The 21,352-nt window shown below is 41.4% G+C and overlaps 1 protein-coding gene across 2 annotated transcripts in view; it reads left to right on the top strand.

Annotated features, from left to right (window-relative positions):
- The window catches only part of fhit (fragile histidine triad diadenosine triphosphatase), a 290,531-nt gene that overhangs the window by 85,473 nt on the left and 183,706 nt on the right, over positions 1–21,352 (top strand). For both annotated transcript variants that reach the window (XM_078283843.1, XM_078283844.1), the window contains exon 3: positions 6,802–6,929. In XM_078283843.1, the coding sequence (XP_078139969.1) occupies positions 6,824–6,929 (106 nt within the window). In that variant the 5' untranslated portion in view covers positions 6,802–6,823. The remainder of the gene's footprint in view (positions 1–6,801; positions 6,930–21,352) is intronic.

Below are 21,352 nucleotides of genomic sequence, written 5' to 3'. Positions count from 1 at the left end.
TGAATCCATAATGAAACACTCTTCATAAATACTGATATGCAAATAAATGTGCCTGTGAAAGTGACTGAAGAGTGCAAGACCAAAAAGAGAAATTTCACAGTGCGAAAATGAAGTGCTTGTTGGGAGGGTGAGGTGAAACCAAACCTAAAAAGTTTGTTGAGTGGCAACATGGAAACTTGGACAGAGTGAACGTAACCATGCATTCAACATTTTACACTCATTTGATTTGACTAAAGAAACGCATAACAACATACTTGACAAGTGTTTTAGTGTCGGGGTATCAAGTGCGACCGGTGGTGAAGAGGAGGCTGGAGAGGAAGGCTGTGTGTCCGGCCACAGCGCCTCCACTGTGTCTCGAAAGCACCCGTAACGCATCATTACGCACCATCATTGCAAGCCCTTATAACCCTGTGACACTCAGTCCAATTGATTAAAGGGATAGTTCACCCAAAAAAAAAAATAAATTCAGTCATTATCTTCTCATCCTCATGCCAGTACAAAATTGGATGAGTGATTTTTCTTCATACAACTTACTGGGCTCACTGCCGGAGAAGCTTTCTTCCAAACAATTGCAGTCAATGGGGACCAGTCCTTTAGGCTTCAAAAAGGGCAGAAAATGTCCATAAATGTTCTCCATACAGCTCGTGGAGCATAATCCAAGTCTTCTGATACCATGTGATCACTCTGAGTGGAAAAAAACAAAATTTGAAAGTTGCACACTGTCGCACACACAAACCTAACGTGGCCACGGTGGCCTCGCAACGTTTGTTAGCATATGAGATGCCATGAAAGCTAACATTACCTGTGAATAAAAAGCGGTGGCTTCTTGCAGATAGTTGGTTGTTTGAACTGACTAAAGGAATGACATCATGTGTCAACCAGGCAAACTCAGTGAATCCATGTGTTGAGGCAAATTCAGAATGCAGTCCACTGCAGAGGGACGCTGAATCTAAACAGAACAGTTTACTTGCCAATGAAATATAAAAGCTCAGTTTAAATGTTCCTCTTGGGCTTTGTGCAGGTTCACACCCTGGTGTTATACAACGACAACTATCTGCCATGATTGATTAGTGCTTTGGGCAGTATGCAAAATCATTAGCTTCTTAAAAATAACTCAAATGCACTTGGAGACGCAAAGCTCCGCCAACGCTGAACAATTCCCCAACTTGCTGTTACACCCAAAGACATCATTCTTTGGGTGTGTTTACACAGCTTTACACAGCTGACCCGACTCAAAATGTTGTTGCAGATAGAATTAATATAATTAATCATGGCCAATTTCCACAAGTGTTCTTTATTCACCTTTACCTTTATGATCATCTTTACACTGTGGGAGGGTATTTGCACAGGTATTCTCTGGCTTTAGTTTGCACAGAACAAATACCACAGGTCGGGCTTTTCTTCAGCTTTTCTCCCAGGTCATGAGGTGGTCAGAGCCGGGTTATTTGAACACCCCATTTCCCCGGTTTGACATCTCTACACAGAAATCAACCTGGGTCAGATCCGCCGATAACTCGGTATATATGCTCTGTTTCAAGACGGCTAAATGGCGTAATTCCTAGATCCCAGATCACCACCAAAATCGAATCAACTATTCATTGGCCCAAGACCTATCTGTCCACCAATGGAAATCTGTTCATAAGGCCAACAAACAGGAGCGAAAACAACTTTCTATGCAGAGGGAATTAGCTATCTTAAACTCACTCAGTGAGAAGGAGGCTGCGTTTTTGTTTTTTGTGGACTAGGAAAGGTGGAGGAAAAAAACTACCAACCGATGACTTTTACTGTTATTCTTGACTTGGTCATACAATGTTAATCTGAAATTGATCTGATTTTCAATATTCATTCATGCCAATTTACAGGCCAAATGCTTCATAGCCACGCAGAATGCTGGAAAAATGCATCTTTCAATTGAACGGCCCTTTAAATAGTGCCAAAATAAATGGCTTGCCCTGGTCATTAAGAGATGTCAACGTTGTATTAAGCTGAAGATGTAATAAAACAAATATTGATGTTGTCATAATTTTAATAACCTTAAACTGCCAGATGCTATGTGACTTAACTGCTCAATGTGAAGTGAATACAGTCAGTTTCTTCTCCCTAACCAACTCAGTGATGAATATTTAAGGAAAAAAAAATGTTGGTTTGGGTGTTTATTCAACAGCAGCAGAAATTTTGGAAGCAATTCTGACATCCATTGAGGAGCTTTATTCAAAAATGAGATATCCACCATTTGGAAAATGATTGATGGCACACAAAACAAAATATAACTTAAATGCCCAACATTTTTAAAGTGGTTATTGAAAGATCTTTTTTTTCTCCATAATAAATAGTAGTGTTTTGGAGATGAACTCTTCATTTGCAGGCAATGGTGGCACATTCTGCTTCCATTTAGGCTTCACATTTGAATTATTTAGAAAACATTTTTTTTTAGCTTTGTATATTTCGATAAGACGTGTATCTTATCTTGACTGGATAAAGTTTGAGTCTGTATTCAAGCTAATGCCATGCTGTCTGTTTTAAGCATAGTTATATTAACAAGCACATTAACATTAACACTTATTTTCTCAAAAATCACATAAAGCCATTACTTTTGATCCCACAAGTTTTGAACTAACATCACTTACATGGTAGTCTGCCACAGGTTTCTTGTAACCAAACATTTCAACACAAGGGTTGATGGATTCATCAAAAGGAAAATTGGCAAGTAACAAAGCAGATGGGACTCTCAAAATAGTTTGGATGCTAAATTGTCCATAGTTTCCTCCAACAAATCAAGGCTGTCTGACAGAACCTTCATAAATATTCTGCATTCTATTTGTGTGTGACAAAATTCACTTTGAGGGAAATCATTGCAGCTTGTCCCCTTTTACCTGTCCTGCCAAACATCCCAGTAACGTAGGAACTGGCTGCCTTCAGTATAGCCACAGTTTCTTTTTAAAAGGTGAAAACATTATCTCAGTTTTTACAGTTTCTTTCGTGCCACGGGGCATTGGGTTATTTGGCTCAGCTGTTATGAGCACCTGGGTCCAATCTGGCCAAACCCCAGTGCGATAATCAATAGCCATTTACTGGTCCAATGTGTAAAACAGTGTGTGCTGGTGATTGAGTTGACCTCCAGGCTTAGAAAGGGTCAAGTCAAATGTGTCCAAGAACCAAAGGAACCGTATTGACCAGCGACTGATTGAATCAAAGGTTAAGAAGGACCGCTGTGAGTGAATGAATAACGTTAGAAATACTGCTGAAAGCAATTCAGCTGTAAATAACCTTGCTGAGAGCAATTAAAAATCATGCTGATTTGCGAGTTATTGGGGAAATTTCCATGGTTTTCCATGGCAGAGGTATGTGTTTGATTAGACCATCTCCTCAGCCTTGATGGGTAGTCAAATTGCCGACCCCAGCGTGTTGCAATGGCCAAAATCTACCTCCCCAGTGGACCGTATTGATAGCTTCAAAAAATTGCACGTTGCAAATGTCAATTTTGGCGTGGAGAGTGGCTGCCGGGCCTTGTTTGATGTTAGTGAAAATGTCAGACGCTTGGAGGCTGATTTGTGCACTGATTTGCCCAGGTGGGGAGGCTCTGTCAGAGTGGTGGGGGAGCGGACGCATTAGTCCCTCATCATTCTGCGGGGGGCAGCGTTTGCGGGGGGGATTACATTATCTGACTGTGTGTGTGTGGAGGGGTGCAGTGGGGGGGGGGTATCATCCGCCGACCACGTGCTCCTGGATGCCAGAGATTACCCACCATACCGACGCCCCCCCCTGTGCTTTCAAGGTTTGCGATAAAGATTAGACGACTGACCCCTGGGTGCTTTGCTCTGCATAACGCTACACAAACAGTCGCTGGCCAAGGCGTGTCGCGCTATTGTGGCTGAGGGGGATCATGGCCGTGTATCATAATGCAAAATGCAATTACAGCGCTCAAAGGTGGACCCTATAGGTGCATGCTCCAGCCTAGCCCTGCTGCTACTGCTGCTGCTCTTGATGCTGTAATCCATATATTTCCATACTGTGATACATACGTTTCTTCTTAAATGTTCTTATTGTGTTCAGTGTTGGAATTGTCGATTGAGTATGTTTAAATATCCCAGACAGACAGAGAGGTAAATAGATTTTATTGTCCTCCAAGAGGTTTTTGATTGAAGTGGCCATCTTGGAAAGGTATTTAAGATCCATTGTCTGTCATGTAAACCTGATAGTCTTTCTGACAAAATGTGTTTTTGTGCCAATAAAGCCAGTTTTTTTAGAACATGCATCATTATACCAAAAGTACTCCATGTTGTTAGTGAGGCAGTTTGTTGAGGGCCTTGATGGCAGAGGGCGCAAAACTCCTGCCGAAGCAAGCCAAAGTACATTTGCTGTATCCTTTTACTATTTACAGCTGTAACGGCCCCATTTCCCCATGGGGATCATTCAATTTTCATGTTATCTTATCTTACCCCCCTCCAACATGCTCTTCACATAGGCCACGAGCATGCACACAAAAACAAAGAAATCACTTGTGCCCTTATGTCCTAGTTGGAAGGCTGTCGGCATTTAAAAATTAAATGCGATAAAATCTGTCTAAAGTAAACGCTAATTGGGTCATCTCTGCGCGCAATGAACTAATTGCAGCATTCTAGTTCTTAATTGTGGAATTGTTGGAGTCCATTTGGAATGCTAATGCAGGAGAGACAGCTGGTGAGAGAGAGTGTGGATGAGTCTTCTGGGACCAAATCCAAATTCACCCAGGGCTTGCTCGCTCGTTCGCTCCCTCTCTCTCTCTCTTCCCCGTTCTGTACCGTGGCTGAGCGGTGAAGGTAGGAAAACAGAGAGAGAGAGACGGAGATGGCGTGAAGGGAGAGAGAGCGCAGCAGTGTGATTATCTCCACGCTCCAGCCTTTCTTTTCCTCCTCCTCCTCCTCTGTCTTTCCCATTCTGCCTCCATCAGGCCGCACAGCCCACCAAGTGGAGGCCATGTAATCGCTTAGGCGTCATTTAACCCCATTACGATAAGTCATGCACACATTTCAAAAAAAGGGGGGATCCTCTCACAGTCATTAGGTGTAATTAAATTGAATGGAAAGTGGTCATGGTAACGTGCCAATTTAATGTGCACCCCTCCCCCCAACTTTCCCAAACCTTCTTAGACGGACATGCATCACCATGCACTCAGAAGGAATTTTTATTTTTTTTGTTTGTTCCAGGACTCCCAAGTAATTTGTCGTGCTCCGTGGATTTCTGAATTTCAATTATAATAAGCTGTGCATTTGATGCAGGGTTTTGAAGCGGCTGAAATGAAACACGAGAGAAAAAAAATCCAACCGAATACAGTAAAGCAATACACACATCCGCCTCTTTCACTGGTACTGGACGAAGATTAAAATGAAACCTAAAGCACTGTAGGTTTCTACAACATTTCTACAAAACTAACTTACTGTCACTTGCCAGCTGTGAGCATCTTGACAAATGAAAATCAAATCATTCTGCCCACTTAGAAATGAAGTCCAACAAACAATATGCAAAACCTAAATCAAACAATCTGATGTTGTAAAATGGCATGACTTACCTTATGTGGAAACCAGGGAAGTTTAAATGAATCTTCTACCAGCTAGCCAAACACTTCTACAAGGAATTTGACTTGTAGAGAAATGTGAAATATAGCATCAGCAGGAGCATCAGCTGCTCTATAAAGGTTTCTACCACAGCCATTTCAGACATGGCAGTTCAACAAGGACCTAATAAAAATCCAACAGTCTCTTAGACACATCAGCACATGGAAATGCTGGACCTTCTGGTAAGCAAAATTGTTTTTTTGTGTTTGACACAGATCCCGTAATCCCTTCAAATCGCATGTTAGGACATCACATGATCTCATAGTGAAACACAAATTCAGCATGGGTTGAATCCACCTGTCTACATCAGCATTCAGCCAATAGATATCTGACTCGAGGACAGTAATAGAAAAATACAAGCATACATCACATCATATAAAATGCACCCTTGACACAATCACAACATTTAGATACAGCAAATGCTAGAATACAGGCCTTTGTGTGAAGAAGAGGGTTTTCATTTTTGACTAAAGAAGAGGCAGAGATGGAGAGCTCGCCTGTCTGTATGTTATGCGGCGGCAATAATGGTTTCTCTCAGCAGCATGTCAACCATACGACAGTTGATGGAGGAGTTTGTCAGATGTGACACCATCTTTCTATCTTGGACACGGTCCGATGAGAGGGACTCATCTCTCCACCAGAGCAAGCCTCGCCGGGAGAGAAAAAGAGGCACACAATAACGTCTTTTTCCCTTCTGTTCTGATTACTTCCCGGGAAAAAAAGAAGAAAAAAAAAAGCGATCGGCTTCATTGAACCGGTCGCTTTCGTATCTTCAGTGCTGCTCATTATTGCCTCTCTCCAATCATTGTGCGAGGTCTCAATGTGAAGGTAACATTTTGGAAAAATGTAGAGTCTGAATTTCACGCTTGTTTGTCAGACTGTCAACCCTCGAAGGCTGTTTGTGAGAATGCTAATTTGTCTGGGAAATTGGGGGGAGGGAGGGAGGTCGGGGAGTTGGGTGTCTTAACGATGTACCGCGATGCCCTTCTGCAGCCGCCATGCCAAGGCCGTTACCTTTAAATCAACCGTACACACAGTACGTCACACACTCATGCTCCCCTGTCCAACTGCTGATCAAAAATTCAAGCGGGATTAAGTGTTTTTCCTTGTCAATTTTCCATTTACGCCGTCTCAGCCCTCTAGCTTTTGAGCAGGATACTTGTTGTGTCTGATGTTATTGACCACCCGCTGTCTCCATCTCTTTCAGGCCTTTTCCGAGTCAATTGGACATGTCGACTCTGCGGTTCGGACAGCACATTATCAAGACCTCGGCTGTGTTTCTGCAGACGGAGCTGTCTTTTGCCCTGGTCAACAGGAAGCCCGTGGTGCCAGGCCGTATCCTTTCATTACCTCCGAGGGTGGGGTGGTGGTGGTGGGGGGGGGGGGTGTCAGCTGATGCTATTACCTTTTTGGGTTGAAGTCAAACGGCTGGGATGTCTGGGCATTTTTTAAACCTTCAGTCCGAATCCGGGGATGAGTTGTCACGTGTCATTTAGGTGCTGGTTCGGTGGCGTTTTACGTGGCAAAGGTAAAAGTGAACCATATGGATGGGACGATACGCTTATCACACGATACGATTCGATACACGATATGAGGTTCACGATTAAAATAAAAGCTCAATGACAAAGAATGATTGTGCAGAATTATGTTTATTTCTGAGACACAAATCTTTCTAGCGATGGCATTTGCTTGCTAGAATGTAAAGAACAATTTAAAAATGTCATTACAAAGTGTAAATAATATAATTTGGATGGAGAGCTTGTGAAACTGTGATGGTCAAGCCGTCTCATTTGTGATTACTACAGCAGAATGAAGTGGAGCTAATATCGCGATTCATTTTTCTGCCCCACGATACACAGTCACATTTTTGTATCGCGATATACTGAATTCCGATATATTGTCCTATCCCTAGTGAACCGTAATTTATCAACCAAAGCCACGTCGGACCAGCCCATTCCTTCATCATGGCAGAAATTCAGTGCTTCCTGGGTAAACGTCATCCTTTACCCATAATTCATGGCATGTTTAAACCATAATGCACAGTGCTTCCTGTAGTTGGATGGGATCTTGCTTGGATCATATTCTCACAGCTTGGGGGTTGGTTAGAAAAGGTTTATTCGTCAATTCAGAGACCTATTTGAGTCTCACTATGTCTTTCATTTGTAGCTGGTTAGTTATGCAGTGCTTGTTTACCTTCTGAAACTACAATTTATTAAAATAGGTCTTCAAAATTACATAGACGATCCTGAATTTTTATAACTGTTACCAGTTGGGTTGTACTTTTCAGTAAATTACAACCTAGCCTTAGAAAAGCAAAATGAAAAATATGCCGATGCAAATCGTGAGTTGTGATAATATCTGAAATTATTTAGGCGGCTTTGTCAAATATTAAATTCTGATTGGCCAATGAAGCCATTCTGAGGTCTGTTATTTCTGAATTCAGACTGTTGTTTCACATAACAGACTGCTGTTTCACATCAGAAATGAACTAGGAACACCTTGTACCAAAAACACTTCTTAGTTACTACAGACTATCATGCAAAACTATTTTTTTGTTAGAAGCTTGTAAGTTACTTAAGCTTTTAATACACTCATTTTAATATTTTAATTTAATATTTCATGTCAAATGATGAATGTCTTTAGTAAGTAGCTGGCTAATAAGCAGGGTAATGTACAGTGAGATGGTCATTATGGCAAAGTAAGCCCCTTCAGAGTGGTTAGGGTGAACTCTGCTTGGCATTGGCGGCATAAAATGGCGACTATGGAATTTTAAGGGTTAGTTGCTGTGGCGACAATGCAAGTCTGGGCATTAAAGGATCTATGTGTAATTTCTGGTCCAATGCTGGCCTCTACCGTTCAGCATTGTCATTGCAACAACACTTTACCTTCCGTACTCTCAACAGTACTCTGACACCACTTCCCTGGCGCATAAATGGGCCAAATTCGAGCTGTTTGGAGGATTATATACATGCCGAATTTACCAGAATACCCTACCATTTAGTAATAAAGTCTCAAATTATATTTTCCGAGGTGTGTTTTTTGCCAATAAGCAGGGGAAAACATTTTTTTGAATGGACCTTGGCGTGTGCTTAGCAAACTGTCAAAACTAACGTCGCTTTATCAAAGATTGCACTTCTCTCTCTAGCTCTTCTAGTCAACATTAGCATATAATCAAACCTAGCTGGTAAGCATCATCAAACAGGTACCTTTAACGTTATATAACCCCTTAAATGCTATAAAAGTTACCGTTTGCTAACTTTAAAAGGCGGACATTGTCTCAAACTGAGATAATCTCAACAATAACCCATTCTAACTGTGCACAGATGTAAAAGCTTTTGAGCTACTTAAAAACACAGCAACTGGTAAAAGAGCTCCACCTAGTGGTGGCATGAATGGCAACTTAATTCAGCTGCAAGTAGCCTCTGCCAGTTTTCCACTGCTTTGGTCCTTGCTGCAAAACCTCTCACCTGAAGCCTCTAACCCGCAAGTCGGTTCATATTGAAGCTAGCCCAATGGTACACTGCTCCGACCATCCAGGAACTAATTAATTTGAATGTGAATTACTGTTCTATCCGTTCAGGTTCTGTGGTCCAAACATACCAAGAAACCACCCTCTCAGGAAGGTCTGTTTTGTTTGGGCTGCTGTGTTCATATGGACAAAACAAGCTGAACTACATGGGGAAAGTGCTCCAGGGTTCACAGTAACCACTCAAAGCCAACTAGGTGTGAAAACAGCCGGGTTTACTCTGGACAGGTAAGCACTAATACACTGCTCTTAGTTTCTCTCTTTGTCACAATCAGTATCTGTGTTATTGTTTCTCTCTGACTTGACTTGAACATTCGGTACTCAATTGAACGCTTCCTAAGGCTACTTATTGTTGCCTGGCAACAGATGCTGTTTTTGGTGAAGTGAACCTGACCTTGATGTGAAGGCCATATAAGCAGCTGTTTACCATACATCCACACACACACACACACACACACACACACACACACACACACACACACACATACATACACCACATAAACAGAATAAGTGGGTAGACAATGGCTGTTTCCCAGAATGAAGGTTACAGAGGCCCCTCACTGGTTTAGTCTGCTGAAAGCTTGTTTGTTTGTTGTTTGTTTGTTGGTTAATTGTCATGTTTCCCAACTGTAACACAGATGTTTAGTTTACCTTTAAATGGGTACAGGCATTGCCGAGGCAGAGGAGGTCATGAATCTTTGTTGTCTCTTGCCTCGCCGCTCCTCTCTCATTGTACCAGGGAAAAAAAGACCTATACTTTTGTCTATTAATCATTGTTTTCAACCAGCCTAAGCAAAAAAATCCTGAATTCATTTGCATGATTTCCATCGCTGATTTGCTTGAATTATTCTCTTTCTGGAATGATAATCAGTTCTTGGCTTTGTGCTCAACTTCCTCAAGTGCTGTTCTCGCCGAGCGTAACTCCTCCATGTTTAGATTAACTTTGGACCGGGGGAGATTTCTCACTGCGTTATAGGACATTGCTATATAATCCTTAAGACTGGGGAGAGGCAACCAATGTTCTAAGGCCATTTGGCATACATTAGCATTATTTAATCTTAACACTTCTTACCGTCCTACATGAGACATTAGAATAATGCCAGAGAACAAATTTCTGTTTAAAGACTAATTATCACCCTGGATGGTAGAGGCTAGGGGTGTTCGGAGATGCTACTATGTGCATTTGTGTCTGTAGTTGTTCAACCAACCAAACTATTCGTATTTGTTTTCACATAAATCTGGAAGTGGGCAGAGCTTAAACCAGAAGCAGGTGTGGTTTAGACTGAAACGTTCAAAATCCCCTTGTATTCATTGCCATTGCTATTTGTTGAGATATTAAAGCATTAAACTTGCGGATTTACAGTGACATCAATAATAATGAAGTGATGGAAACAGCAACCTTGATGGTATGTAACCATAAACATGGGATTTTATAAGCACCGCAATGGATGCTATCTTGAATGTCTTTGTATATCCCTCAAATTGTTGTATGGCTGGGCAGTGTGCGTGTAGGCTACTTGTACTGTTTGCTTTGATGATTTGTAGTGCTTTCGGTATTACAAAAGTGCATTATAAATAAAATCTATAGTTATTATTATTAGTAGGAGTATGAAGTGCATGAATGCTGGGGGACACTAAACAGTCAATTATGAACCACCTTATGCTCCGAACTGAACAAGCTGAAAAGTGCAAAGGAAATGGCATACAGTTTAATTTGCATATTCTGGTATAAATAAAAATGAAGAAAAATCAAAAAAAGATTCAGGCAGCCAGATAATTTTCCAACTAAGGCGATACTTAAGGCATGCAGCGTGCGCAGAATAAAATGTATGGATGGCGGGATAAACCAGCTGGAGATTAGAGAAGTTTATTCCATTAATTAAATTAAAATTTAATTGGAATTTAGTGTATAATAACATTGTGTGTGTATTTGACTCGCACCCGCCCGACCCGTACTCAATATTCTCTTCAGTCGACCCTAACCCACATAGCCGGTTCTCCCTATAGGCTGAATAGGCAAATGCGTAGGGCCTCCAGCATCCTTTAATGTATATTTTCTACTTTCTAAAAAAAATATATATCTTACCGTTCTTATTGGATACATAACGTGCCAGTGATCATAAAACCAATCAAAAGCACTGCTTCAGGGAAGGCCCAACCCCAGCAAAAGATGGATCTTATTGGCTGAGGCCCCCTTGGAAGTCTTCATTTTCAGCTCATGTCCACACAAGTGGAGAGGGCCACATTCACCTTTGTATTTGGTACATTTTATTTTGATATTCATGTGCTGTATCTTATAGCAGGTTATATTATATATCAGTCTTTATTGCTTGATGGTGGGTAGGATTTGTTCTCCACAGAAGATTTTGCCTAGGGCCTCCAGCAGTTTAGAGCCGGCCCTGCTAACCCGCCCCGGTTACGGATTGACCCGCGCATCCCTAAGAGCAGCAGTCTGGAGTGAAGTGGAAACACAACATCCTCGCTGTAACTTTACTGACCAACTCCACCTCCCTCTCGTTCAGTGAGAGAAACCAGTCAAGTTATCTTCAGTTGAATATGTTTTCCCCACGACTCTAAACATACCTTTAAAACATCTGAATAATATCGAAAACGTTGGGACGGACAAATATTCAGGTCAAAGGCATTATTCGTGCTTTGACGAATACGGTGTTCAGATTGGGGACCATCCCTAATAGGGGCCAGAATTGCTCTGAGAAAGAGTAAGAGAGATCAGCACTGTGTTCAGTGTATTTTCTCTCCTATAGCAGGGGGTTTACATCAAAATCTCTTTTGCCAGGCATATATATGCTGGCTTCAGTACGATGTAGCAAGACAGACAGAGCTGAGCTTTAAGCTAAGCTGCTGAGTTTACTGCTGGCTACATTGCGACTTCAGGGATTGGAACAAAGACACAAAGGAGAGGAAAAAAAAAATCCTCATGCTATCCATCTTTCCGCTCAAAGTCCTGCGCCGCGTTCAAAAGCTGCGGTACACGACACGGCATGGCATGATATCTGAGGGACACGGCGGCTCGGCTGTGCGGGAAACAGCATCTGGGCTTTTACTGTAACGGCAAGACAATGAGATAGCATGCGTGTTATGCTTCACAGAGCAGGCAAATGTTCCAGGGACTGTATGATGCTGTCATGGATGGCAGGTCGGTAAATTAACCAGACAAATAGTTATTTTTTTTGTATTATTCTTTCGTTTTTATGGGTTGCCTGTGCCCACTAAGGTGGACACTAGAAATTACCCCAGAAACATTTTAAAAAAGCCATAAACAAACCAAAAACAGTGATGATGGTGACAGAAGGTGATAGATAGAAGGTGCGGGGCTTGAGCTATGGGATCCAAAAAAATCATATTTCTCTTTTAATGGTGCAATAAATAAGATTTTTAGTGTCCCGTAGCACAAAATGACCATAATATATCTGCTGGGAGGTTGATAGGGTTGTTGATTAATAACAGTGACTCAACAATTATTTGGCCAGGTGCTGAGATTTCTGGCTTTCAAATTCTCTTTCCAGCCTGTACTCTGTCTTGGAACAAAACCTCCCCACCCATTGGAAGTTGAAGACACTCCCAATCCCCTGATATGTGGTTTGATATGATATTCTGATATGATGTGTATGTGTATGCCATCTATGTTGTGTGTTTAAAGGTCCCATATCGTGGAAAATAGGATTTCCCTTGCCTCTGTGATTATAAAGGAGTTGGATGGTCTATCTAAACATGGTGAAAGTATCAAAACGCACGGTCGCCAACTAAATCCACACAATCCATATTAGAAAAGCGAGCCTCTAAACGAGCCGTTTGGACTTACGTAACTTTGTGGCGTCACCAAGGTTCGCTCATTATCATTTTTGTAAGAAATAATAGACTAACAAAGTGTTTTTTTCAAAGCGGTTGAGCGGTTGTCATTGTTTATTACCAGAGAGTTTTCCCTACCTGTAGCCACCAGGCTGCGGTGTCTCACGTTTCACTCTTGAAACGGTTAGCCAATCAGAACAGAGGGTCGTTAATATTAATGAGCCATAAGACACAGTGACAGAAACAGCCTGTTCTTGGTAAGGCTCAGAGAGATGCTGGAAAATGAACGTGTAAAAATGGATTGAGAGTGTTTTTGGTACATGACACCACACACACGACTTTGAATGGACCTCAAGACAGAAAATAAAACACTGGAAAGTGTAGAATATGGGACCTTTAAAATTTGGCCTGGGATGATGATCCTCCTTTCATTAGGAAGGGCAGCTTAAACTTTAATTACACAGATAAAGATTCAAATATTTGAAGACATGGCATGCTCAGCCTCAGAACTGTACAATCAGGCATTGGAAATGTACAATTAATCACTCATGGCTTTTCCATACAATTTGATTTAAGAAGAACAGGTGAGATTTGTGGCATAATTCCTGTGATAAAACTTGATATAATATTAGATATATTTCAGTCTATCTTATATGTCTGTCGCTAATGTAATCATCATATACTGTATAATAAGATTCCCTCAAGTGTTTGAATACTTGATTGATTCATTTGCATAGTAATATATAGACCATTGTATCGTTTTGTTTTCTTTCAGATGAAAAAATACAGGAATTAATGAATGAATAAAATACATCTCATCAGCAGGCAAGCTGCATTAAATCAATAGTGTTTGTTTGCTGTATGTAAATGTGTATGTAAATGCACTGATGTACAAGAAGCATCAAACGAGAGTAGTAGAATAATGATGCGGCTCCCAGTTCATTGGTCATTTGAGTTCATTGTTGGCTTGTTAGCCTCACCATTAGGCTCCCCTCAGGTAGCCTTCCATATTTACTTTTGATGTAATTGTAATGCATATTGCGCTGCCTTAGTATACCTATTTGTTTTTTTAAGCACCAACAAAAATAAAAGTCAAAACCCTGGATAACTGTGCAGTTTCATTGCCAGCTTCTGAATTGGTTCTATTAATTTTTCCAGTTTGATATCCACTGTTAATGCAATCTAGACTGACTTTAATTAGGGTCACTGTATCAGTTAACACATATTCAATCAGAGGAAGTCTACAGGGGCTCACGAGACGCCACGGCACTCATCAGCCTCAGAGATCCGCAATGCTTTATCTCCTAATATGTGACTACACCTCAAAAGCATGCCTCACCATGTAATAGTGGCTCACAAAATGTAGAAACATCTGAGGCCTGCCACTTATCTTGCCTGCTTGTATGGCATAAACAGATGGCAAGTGATTGTTGGATGAACTCCTATCGTACGGCGCAGTAGGATAGGAAAACCTAATCCAAGTTGTGTGATGAAGATGTACTGTAGCTTCGCACTGCCTGAAGATTATTCTTAGAGAGATGGATTACAAGCCATATCAGCCTACAACATGCCTACTGGCCCAATTCCCCTCCCGGATCGAGCAAACTGGGCTGAATGGATCCCAGTCTGATACTTCCATGCCAATGTCCTCAACAACACAAACACACTCTTTGATTAGGTATCTCCTTCCTGAAAGAATTCATTAGACGAATAGCTGATTACATAGATCTAGTAATCCTATTAAAATTCATAATTAGTAGCATTTTCTATCTTCTTCCCGAGGTTGCAAATGGCGGGTGGGAAAAGAGTTGCAATTAGCAAAGACACAATGCTGTCCCTCGTTATCCGGCGATCTTGCAACACACATTAGCAGACGCTCAGGCAGGGATTACCGGAGCAGCGGCGCTTTTCTCAAAATAGCCCCTTAGGTATCTGCCACAGCGCTGTGCTGGCGACGTGGCAAATGTCAATGGCTGTCTAGATGTTATCCCCCCCCCCCCCCCCCCCCCACATGTTCTTTTCCATCAGCGCTGCTGCATTCTCAAGGAGATCACACAAATGTAACAGGCATCAAAGGATGCGCACAGAAGGTAGCGCACAGAAGGTCAACAGTCTTCTAGACCTACTGTACCATCTACAGTGGCGCTCTGAAATATGTCTTTGCTGTCATCTCCTTAACCACTGAGCTGATCCTTGTTATTGTGGCAGTCTTTAAACGCACATTGGATAATATACAGTAGAAGGTTACAGCGGAAAAGGAATACACAAAACCGAGTAGAGATTATAACCACAAAATATCTAGAAACGGCAATGGAAATGCTGTTGCTCTACCTATAGGTCCAAATGTGGACATTCCTGCAATCAGTTCCATGGTCTACAGGTTTGTGTTATATGGGAGAGTTTTGATCAATCAAAAACTATTTTTTTTATATAGGTTGGCAGACAGCTTCAGTGCTGAATATCTTTTGAAGTTGGGGTTCTTTCATTAATCAAGATGCAGAGCAAACAAGTTAATACTTTGCCTAGTTTTGTTATTTTAAAGAATGCTTTTAAATGGGATAGGAATGCTAACTTCTGGCTAGTTGTTTTTTACAGTTTGCTTAGGTTCAACAGTTGTGGCATTCAAAAGTCAATGTCCTCAGGGTTGCAATCTCTCCACAAAACAGGAATACGTTTCTTCACAGAAGCAGCATAACATTACTTGATGCTGACGATGAACAATTTTGATCCTTCAGTGCCCTCTTCCAGAATGGAATGTTTGTTGCTTTGTTCAGTCGAAAAGTATGCTAGACTGTTACCCTGACATTGACAAGGCCTTCAGAAATTACTCTACCCTATTATTCTATTTTCTCTGGATTGTGTTGTGTTGCGGCCTGACTTCAAAATTGATTAAATTGAGATTTTTTGTCAACAATCTACACAGAATACCCCATAGAAAGAAAGTGAGAAAGAATCTTATGCATTTAGTACAAGTGAAACACAGAAATATCCCATATAAGTAAGTATTCAACCCCGAGTCAATACTTTGACAGTGATTAGAGCTTTGAGTCTTCTTGGATACATCTGTCTCATGTGGATTTTCTCCCATTATTCCTTGCAGATTTGCTCTAGCTCACTTAAGTTAAATTGGGAACGTCTGTGAAAAGCATCTTTAAGTCATTCCATTGATTTTCGGTGGGATTCAAGTCTTAGCTTTGGCTGGGCCACTCAAGAACTTTCTCATTCTTGTTCTAAAGTCTTGATGTTGCTGTATGCTTAGCGTCTTTGTCCTGTTGGACCATAAGTGATCACCCCAATCTAAGGTCTTTGGCACTCTGAAGCAGGTTCTCCTCTAGAATGTGCCTCTATTTGGCTCCATTTATTGTTCCCTCTATCCTTACAAGTCTCCCAGGCCCTTCTTCCCAGACCCTGCTGATGGAAAAACCTGTTGCCTCCTGGCTCTATGTTAATGGTAATGGCTACAGACAGAGCCATTACAGCTGGTGAGAAGGGAGATTGTTTACCACAGTGTGCGTTATGGGTCTTTCAACAATCATACACCCTCGTCTAGGCGACCCAGAGACTGAACCTACACATCCCAGTGGTCAAATCCTCTGTAAACAGAGCCATCTGACAAAATGTAAATATAGTAAATATAGTGCCAGCGATTAAATTAACAAGATGTAGGCTTGGTTGGGAGACACCATGTATGAATGGATTGAGCGAGCGCCAACAGCTAATGGTCTAACGTTAGCCTACTACTTTTGCTCCCTACAATTGTCTAATATGGGTTTGCGACAACAGCAAGCACTCTAAGTACATGCTGCCAACAGACTCTGACATAACGCCACATGGAAATGTTGTTTTATCAAGGAAAGGAAGGTTATAATAAAGTTATAATACAAAGATTTAATTGGGTTCACATTGGGGCAGCCATCTTTGTTGTTGTACCTTTGACTAATTGATAGGAAGTCCAGCCAATGACAGCAGTTTCAGTGTGAAAGGCGACATATGATTGGCTTGGAAACTTTCTTACGACCACCTCAAACGAGTACAAAGTACAAACAGAGTCCTTTCCACAAAGATTCAAAACTGAGCTTTCAAACATTCAGAACTAGTTTCAAGCGTTCTAAAGTAAGCTTTAAGCTTTTGGACTGTGTCAGTTGGCCACAGGTGGACTCTGTGACGGTCCCCTGGCTTGTTTTCATATTCTATGTCTTTTGTTTCTATAGTGCAGCAGGTACCTGGAGGGCGGAGTGCTGATTACCTTAGTTGGAAGCACCTGGGCCCGGTGCTCCCATGCTATAAGACCCCGCCTTTCTGGCTTGAGAGTCCCTTCTCTCTCTCTTCTTTGACCGCGCATGGTTGTTTTGTTTGTAGCCATCCAACATCTTTCTTTGACACGACACCTTGCACACATGCATACACGCACCCTCACCACTGATTCTACTGACGAACACACCTCATTGTTTCCTTAGTTTAGTTTGTGTTTATGGTTACATACTTTATCTAAATAAATCATTCATTATTTGGCTTTCAGCCTGCGTCCCCCTCTCTTTTGTCATGGCTCCAGAGCCAGGTCATGACAGACGCCAATCAAGTTGTATAGACATACACCTTAACTAGATTTAGAGAGTCACTGAGGTTCAATACTTATTGACTCAAAACATTTCAGCTTTTTATTTTTAATTAATTTGTAAAAATCTGTGAGAAAAAAAAAGAATCCATTTTTGAATTTAGGCTGTAACACCACAAAATGGAAAAAGTCAATGGGGGTGAATACTTTATTAAGGTACTGTAATAACTTACACAACTATAAGAAATGAAAAATGAAAGAGATTGACAAGTGCCATTCTGTATCTACTGTAATATCTGTGTTAACCTAGTACTGTTGCCTCCACACTTCCAAGTCTCCGGACAGCCTTTCACAATCGGCCTTTAAAGATCATCCCCGTGCTTTAAGTCTTCTCGGTCTCTATCCCTTCCCCTTCTTCCCCTCCTGTCCCCCGTTCCCTCCCCAAGCCATATTGTGCTGATTGTGAACGCCCCCAGGCATACACACACACACACACACACACACACACACACACACACACACACAAAAACGTACTGGCCCCCCTGCCGGCAACCACACAAACAAAATCAGGTCATTGGGTTTTCTGAGCTGCAGGACGTGCTGAGCCTTGACCTTTTTTTTTTGTTCCTTATCTCTGTCGTGTTTACGTCCGTATCTGCTCGAGGCTTGTTGGCCGGTCGGGAGCGAGGCGGAGATCCAGCCGGGCCCCCACAGAGCTGTCACAGCCCACTTCCAGAGTCTCGACAGCAGGCACCACCAAGGCCAGCGCTGGATCAGGCCGTGACAGCGGACGGGGGCGGTTTTATGAATCATGCGCACGCTCACAAACGCGCTCACATACGCGCGCCATGAAATATGTATTCCAGAATGCAAGTCATCCATTTAGGGTCAATTAATGTTTAACATCAAGCTCCACAGCGACCCACGTCCTCCGATCAAAACTGGAACGAGGACAAAGAAGACGCACATATTTTCCTTTTTACATTTTGGCGATCCTGTAGGACAAGAAAAATAAAATCAATTTCCCAGATACAGAGTTTTGACAGAAGAAGAATAAATCAGGCAACTCCACCGCAACAGCAATTAAAAGTTAATGTACCCTGAATTTTTTTTTGCCACACTTATTTTCTTTGAAGATTTAATTCCTGTCTGATAGATCACTTGCCTTGGTGAATTATTCCTTATTCTGTATCTTACACAAAGTCTGCCTTTGATGTTTGGCTTTCTGAATTGAACCTTTTTTTGCTTGGTGCATTTGATGCATTATAGACACTACTTTGTTCTGTCTTCTTTGTAATCAATAACTCACAGACCTCAGCTTTCCTTTTTAGAAAAACAATCATTTGGCTATGTCTAGAACATTTTGACTTTTTTGAGGAACTTGGGCATTGCTTAAGGTAGACCATACCTGAGTTTCCATGCAGCTTAACTTTTTTATAACTTACTTTTCTGTTTGTTACAGACAGGAATAAGCTGTGCATTTGATATCAAACAGCTGATAGTGTACCTAGCCACCTTCTTATCTTATAGCATACATGACTCAAAGAGATCTCAACATCTTCGCTTCTTCAATATACATTCAGCCGATTTTCATTTTGTCCATCTCTCTCTTCTTCCTCACACAATATTGACCTACTCTGACATGACATGGCCCTCTGGGTAACATTTCACATCATGGGGCATGCAATTAAGTGCCTGGAAATAATCAGCAACTACAGAGTATTTAATTGAACCATTTACGTATTACTCACTAAGTAGGCGTAACCTCTACTAGCCTATTCAGTACCTTTTTTAAACCATGGCCTATATAAATACTGATTGTCTCATTGTCTGGACTGATTGTCCCAGTGGGCATTTTCAAAAGAGAATAAGAAAAGTTGAAATAATTCAATTAAATCCTGGTCATCTGGACCGAGAGTACTGTTGGTTTTCTAACATATCAGGTAGTTCATTGCAATTAATTGCTTTCACCTTGCATCCCAGGTTCCTGGGATGCAATCAGTCCCTTATTAAATGGCTAAATAAAAAACTAGTAGGGATCTGGGTCCTGAGGTCCAGGCTTGAGAACCACTGACATGCCCCTGTCTTTCAGTGGCAACAAGAAAATATTCTCAGAATACTTCCCCAGGCACTAGCCAACTCCATGATACATGCCATTGAGAACCAGTATCTACCCATCTTGAAACAAAGCCTGTCATCATTTACAACTACTTGAGATGTACACCATCTGAATTGGACAGTTACCCCATTTTACCTCAATTTACCCTGGGGGCTCACCAAGGATCTTATCTACACTTGCTGGCAGATTGTTGGCAATATAATAATTACAATGGACCCCTATTTAATATGTATAATATATACTAGATATGATAGCAGGACAGTGATGGTTAGCTGACCAGATACTATGATTAACTAGCTAACAAGCTGACATCATCTAAACACAAAATTGATCAAATGTATCAGTGATGAAATGATCAGTTCCCAGTCAAAAACAGCACAGAAATAAAACAGGTCTATTCTATTCTGTTGCGGAAAGTTTTATGTTTAGAAATTCAAGCAGCTGTTCTCAGCTATTGTTGCCCAAGTACTGAGGACCTCCAATATGATACAATATGACCGCCAGAGGGTGTGTTACGTCACCTGAAAAGCCTCCATTCAGAGCATCAGTAACATGAACATAATAATCAGTGTCACTGAGGAGACAGATGTAACATGAGCAGAAAGCTACGCATGGTCTTCTGGTCCTGCTGAGTGATTTTCCTTTCTTTTTCTCTTTTTCTTCTGACCCTCTTACCCAGAGCTGGCTTACAACCAAAACAGTACTCTCCTCTTTTCTTGTACCAACTGTGGAGGTCTTTAACACTAGAGAGGCCAATGGATTTTGTGCATCTAAGAGAAAGCCAACAAGCTTAAGTGTTTAAATATAATTCTAACTACTGTATCCTTGGAAGCTGAAATATTTCCATTCTAACAGCCTTCAACTGACTGCAGGTTGGCCTTTCTAGGGTTAAATCAAAGCTCAGCAATCACAGCGATGGATATGAATTTTTATTGATGCACACAGAAAGTATACTCTTGTCTGATAGCTCTATTTTCTATATACTTGCTCCTACCGCCCCTTCGAAGTCTAGTAGTAGTAATTGTAGACAGATTGTCATGTCATTGGCACATTCTAATAATGTTCATTTCCCCCAAAAAATAACCTGTCTCCCACACTGTGATTTGAGCGAACCTGAGAGTTACAGCAAACCCATTAATTGCACTCATAATATAAGCCCATGAAAGTATGCACCGTTTCATCATTTAATATTTGCACACATTTTTTAAAATTGTACACGTGTTCGGAAAAATGAAGTCGGTGCACTGCACCGCGGGACACGGTGACAAGGTGATGCAGCAGAGACTCCCCGAGTGTCTTCCGCTCTCCGTTTCCATTGATCTATTGTCAAATTCGAAATTTCCGTGGCATTCATTCAGCAAACGCACGCCACAAAACATTTTTCAATATGTCAATTACCCATGACTCCATCCCGCTGACAGGAATCGCGAGGGAACTGTAATATGTTTCTTATTTTCTCCAAACAGCCCCGCAGATCTATTATGAAAGCAGCTTATGTTTTGGTGTGACATTTGAGGTGTTGACTGCGGCGGCGAAATTGAATGCGCATTGCTTTTTTGTGAACTCAAGGAAGACTCACTTTTATTGAATAACAATGTGTATATTGTGGGAACAGGACACAGTTTCATTTATTTTCTCATTCATGTGGCACAATTAGTCCCGCATTCATTTTGAATGGCCAGTCGGGACAGAAATATGCTGCTGTGGTAATGAGGGAATCAGCAATCAAGAGTAAGATGAAAAACATA

This window comes from Centroberyx gerrardi, chromosome 5 (assembly GCF_048128805.1).
Source record: "Centroberyx gerrardi isolate f3 chromosome 5, fCenGer3.hap1.cur.20231027, whole genome shotgun sequence".
Classification (NCBI taxonomy): domain Eukaryota; kingdom Metazoa; phylum Chordata; class Actinopteri; order Beryciformes; family Berycidae; genus Centroberyx; species Centroberyx gerrardi.
This window is presented reverse-complemented; position numbering and strand designations above follow the sequence as displayed.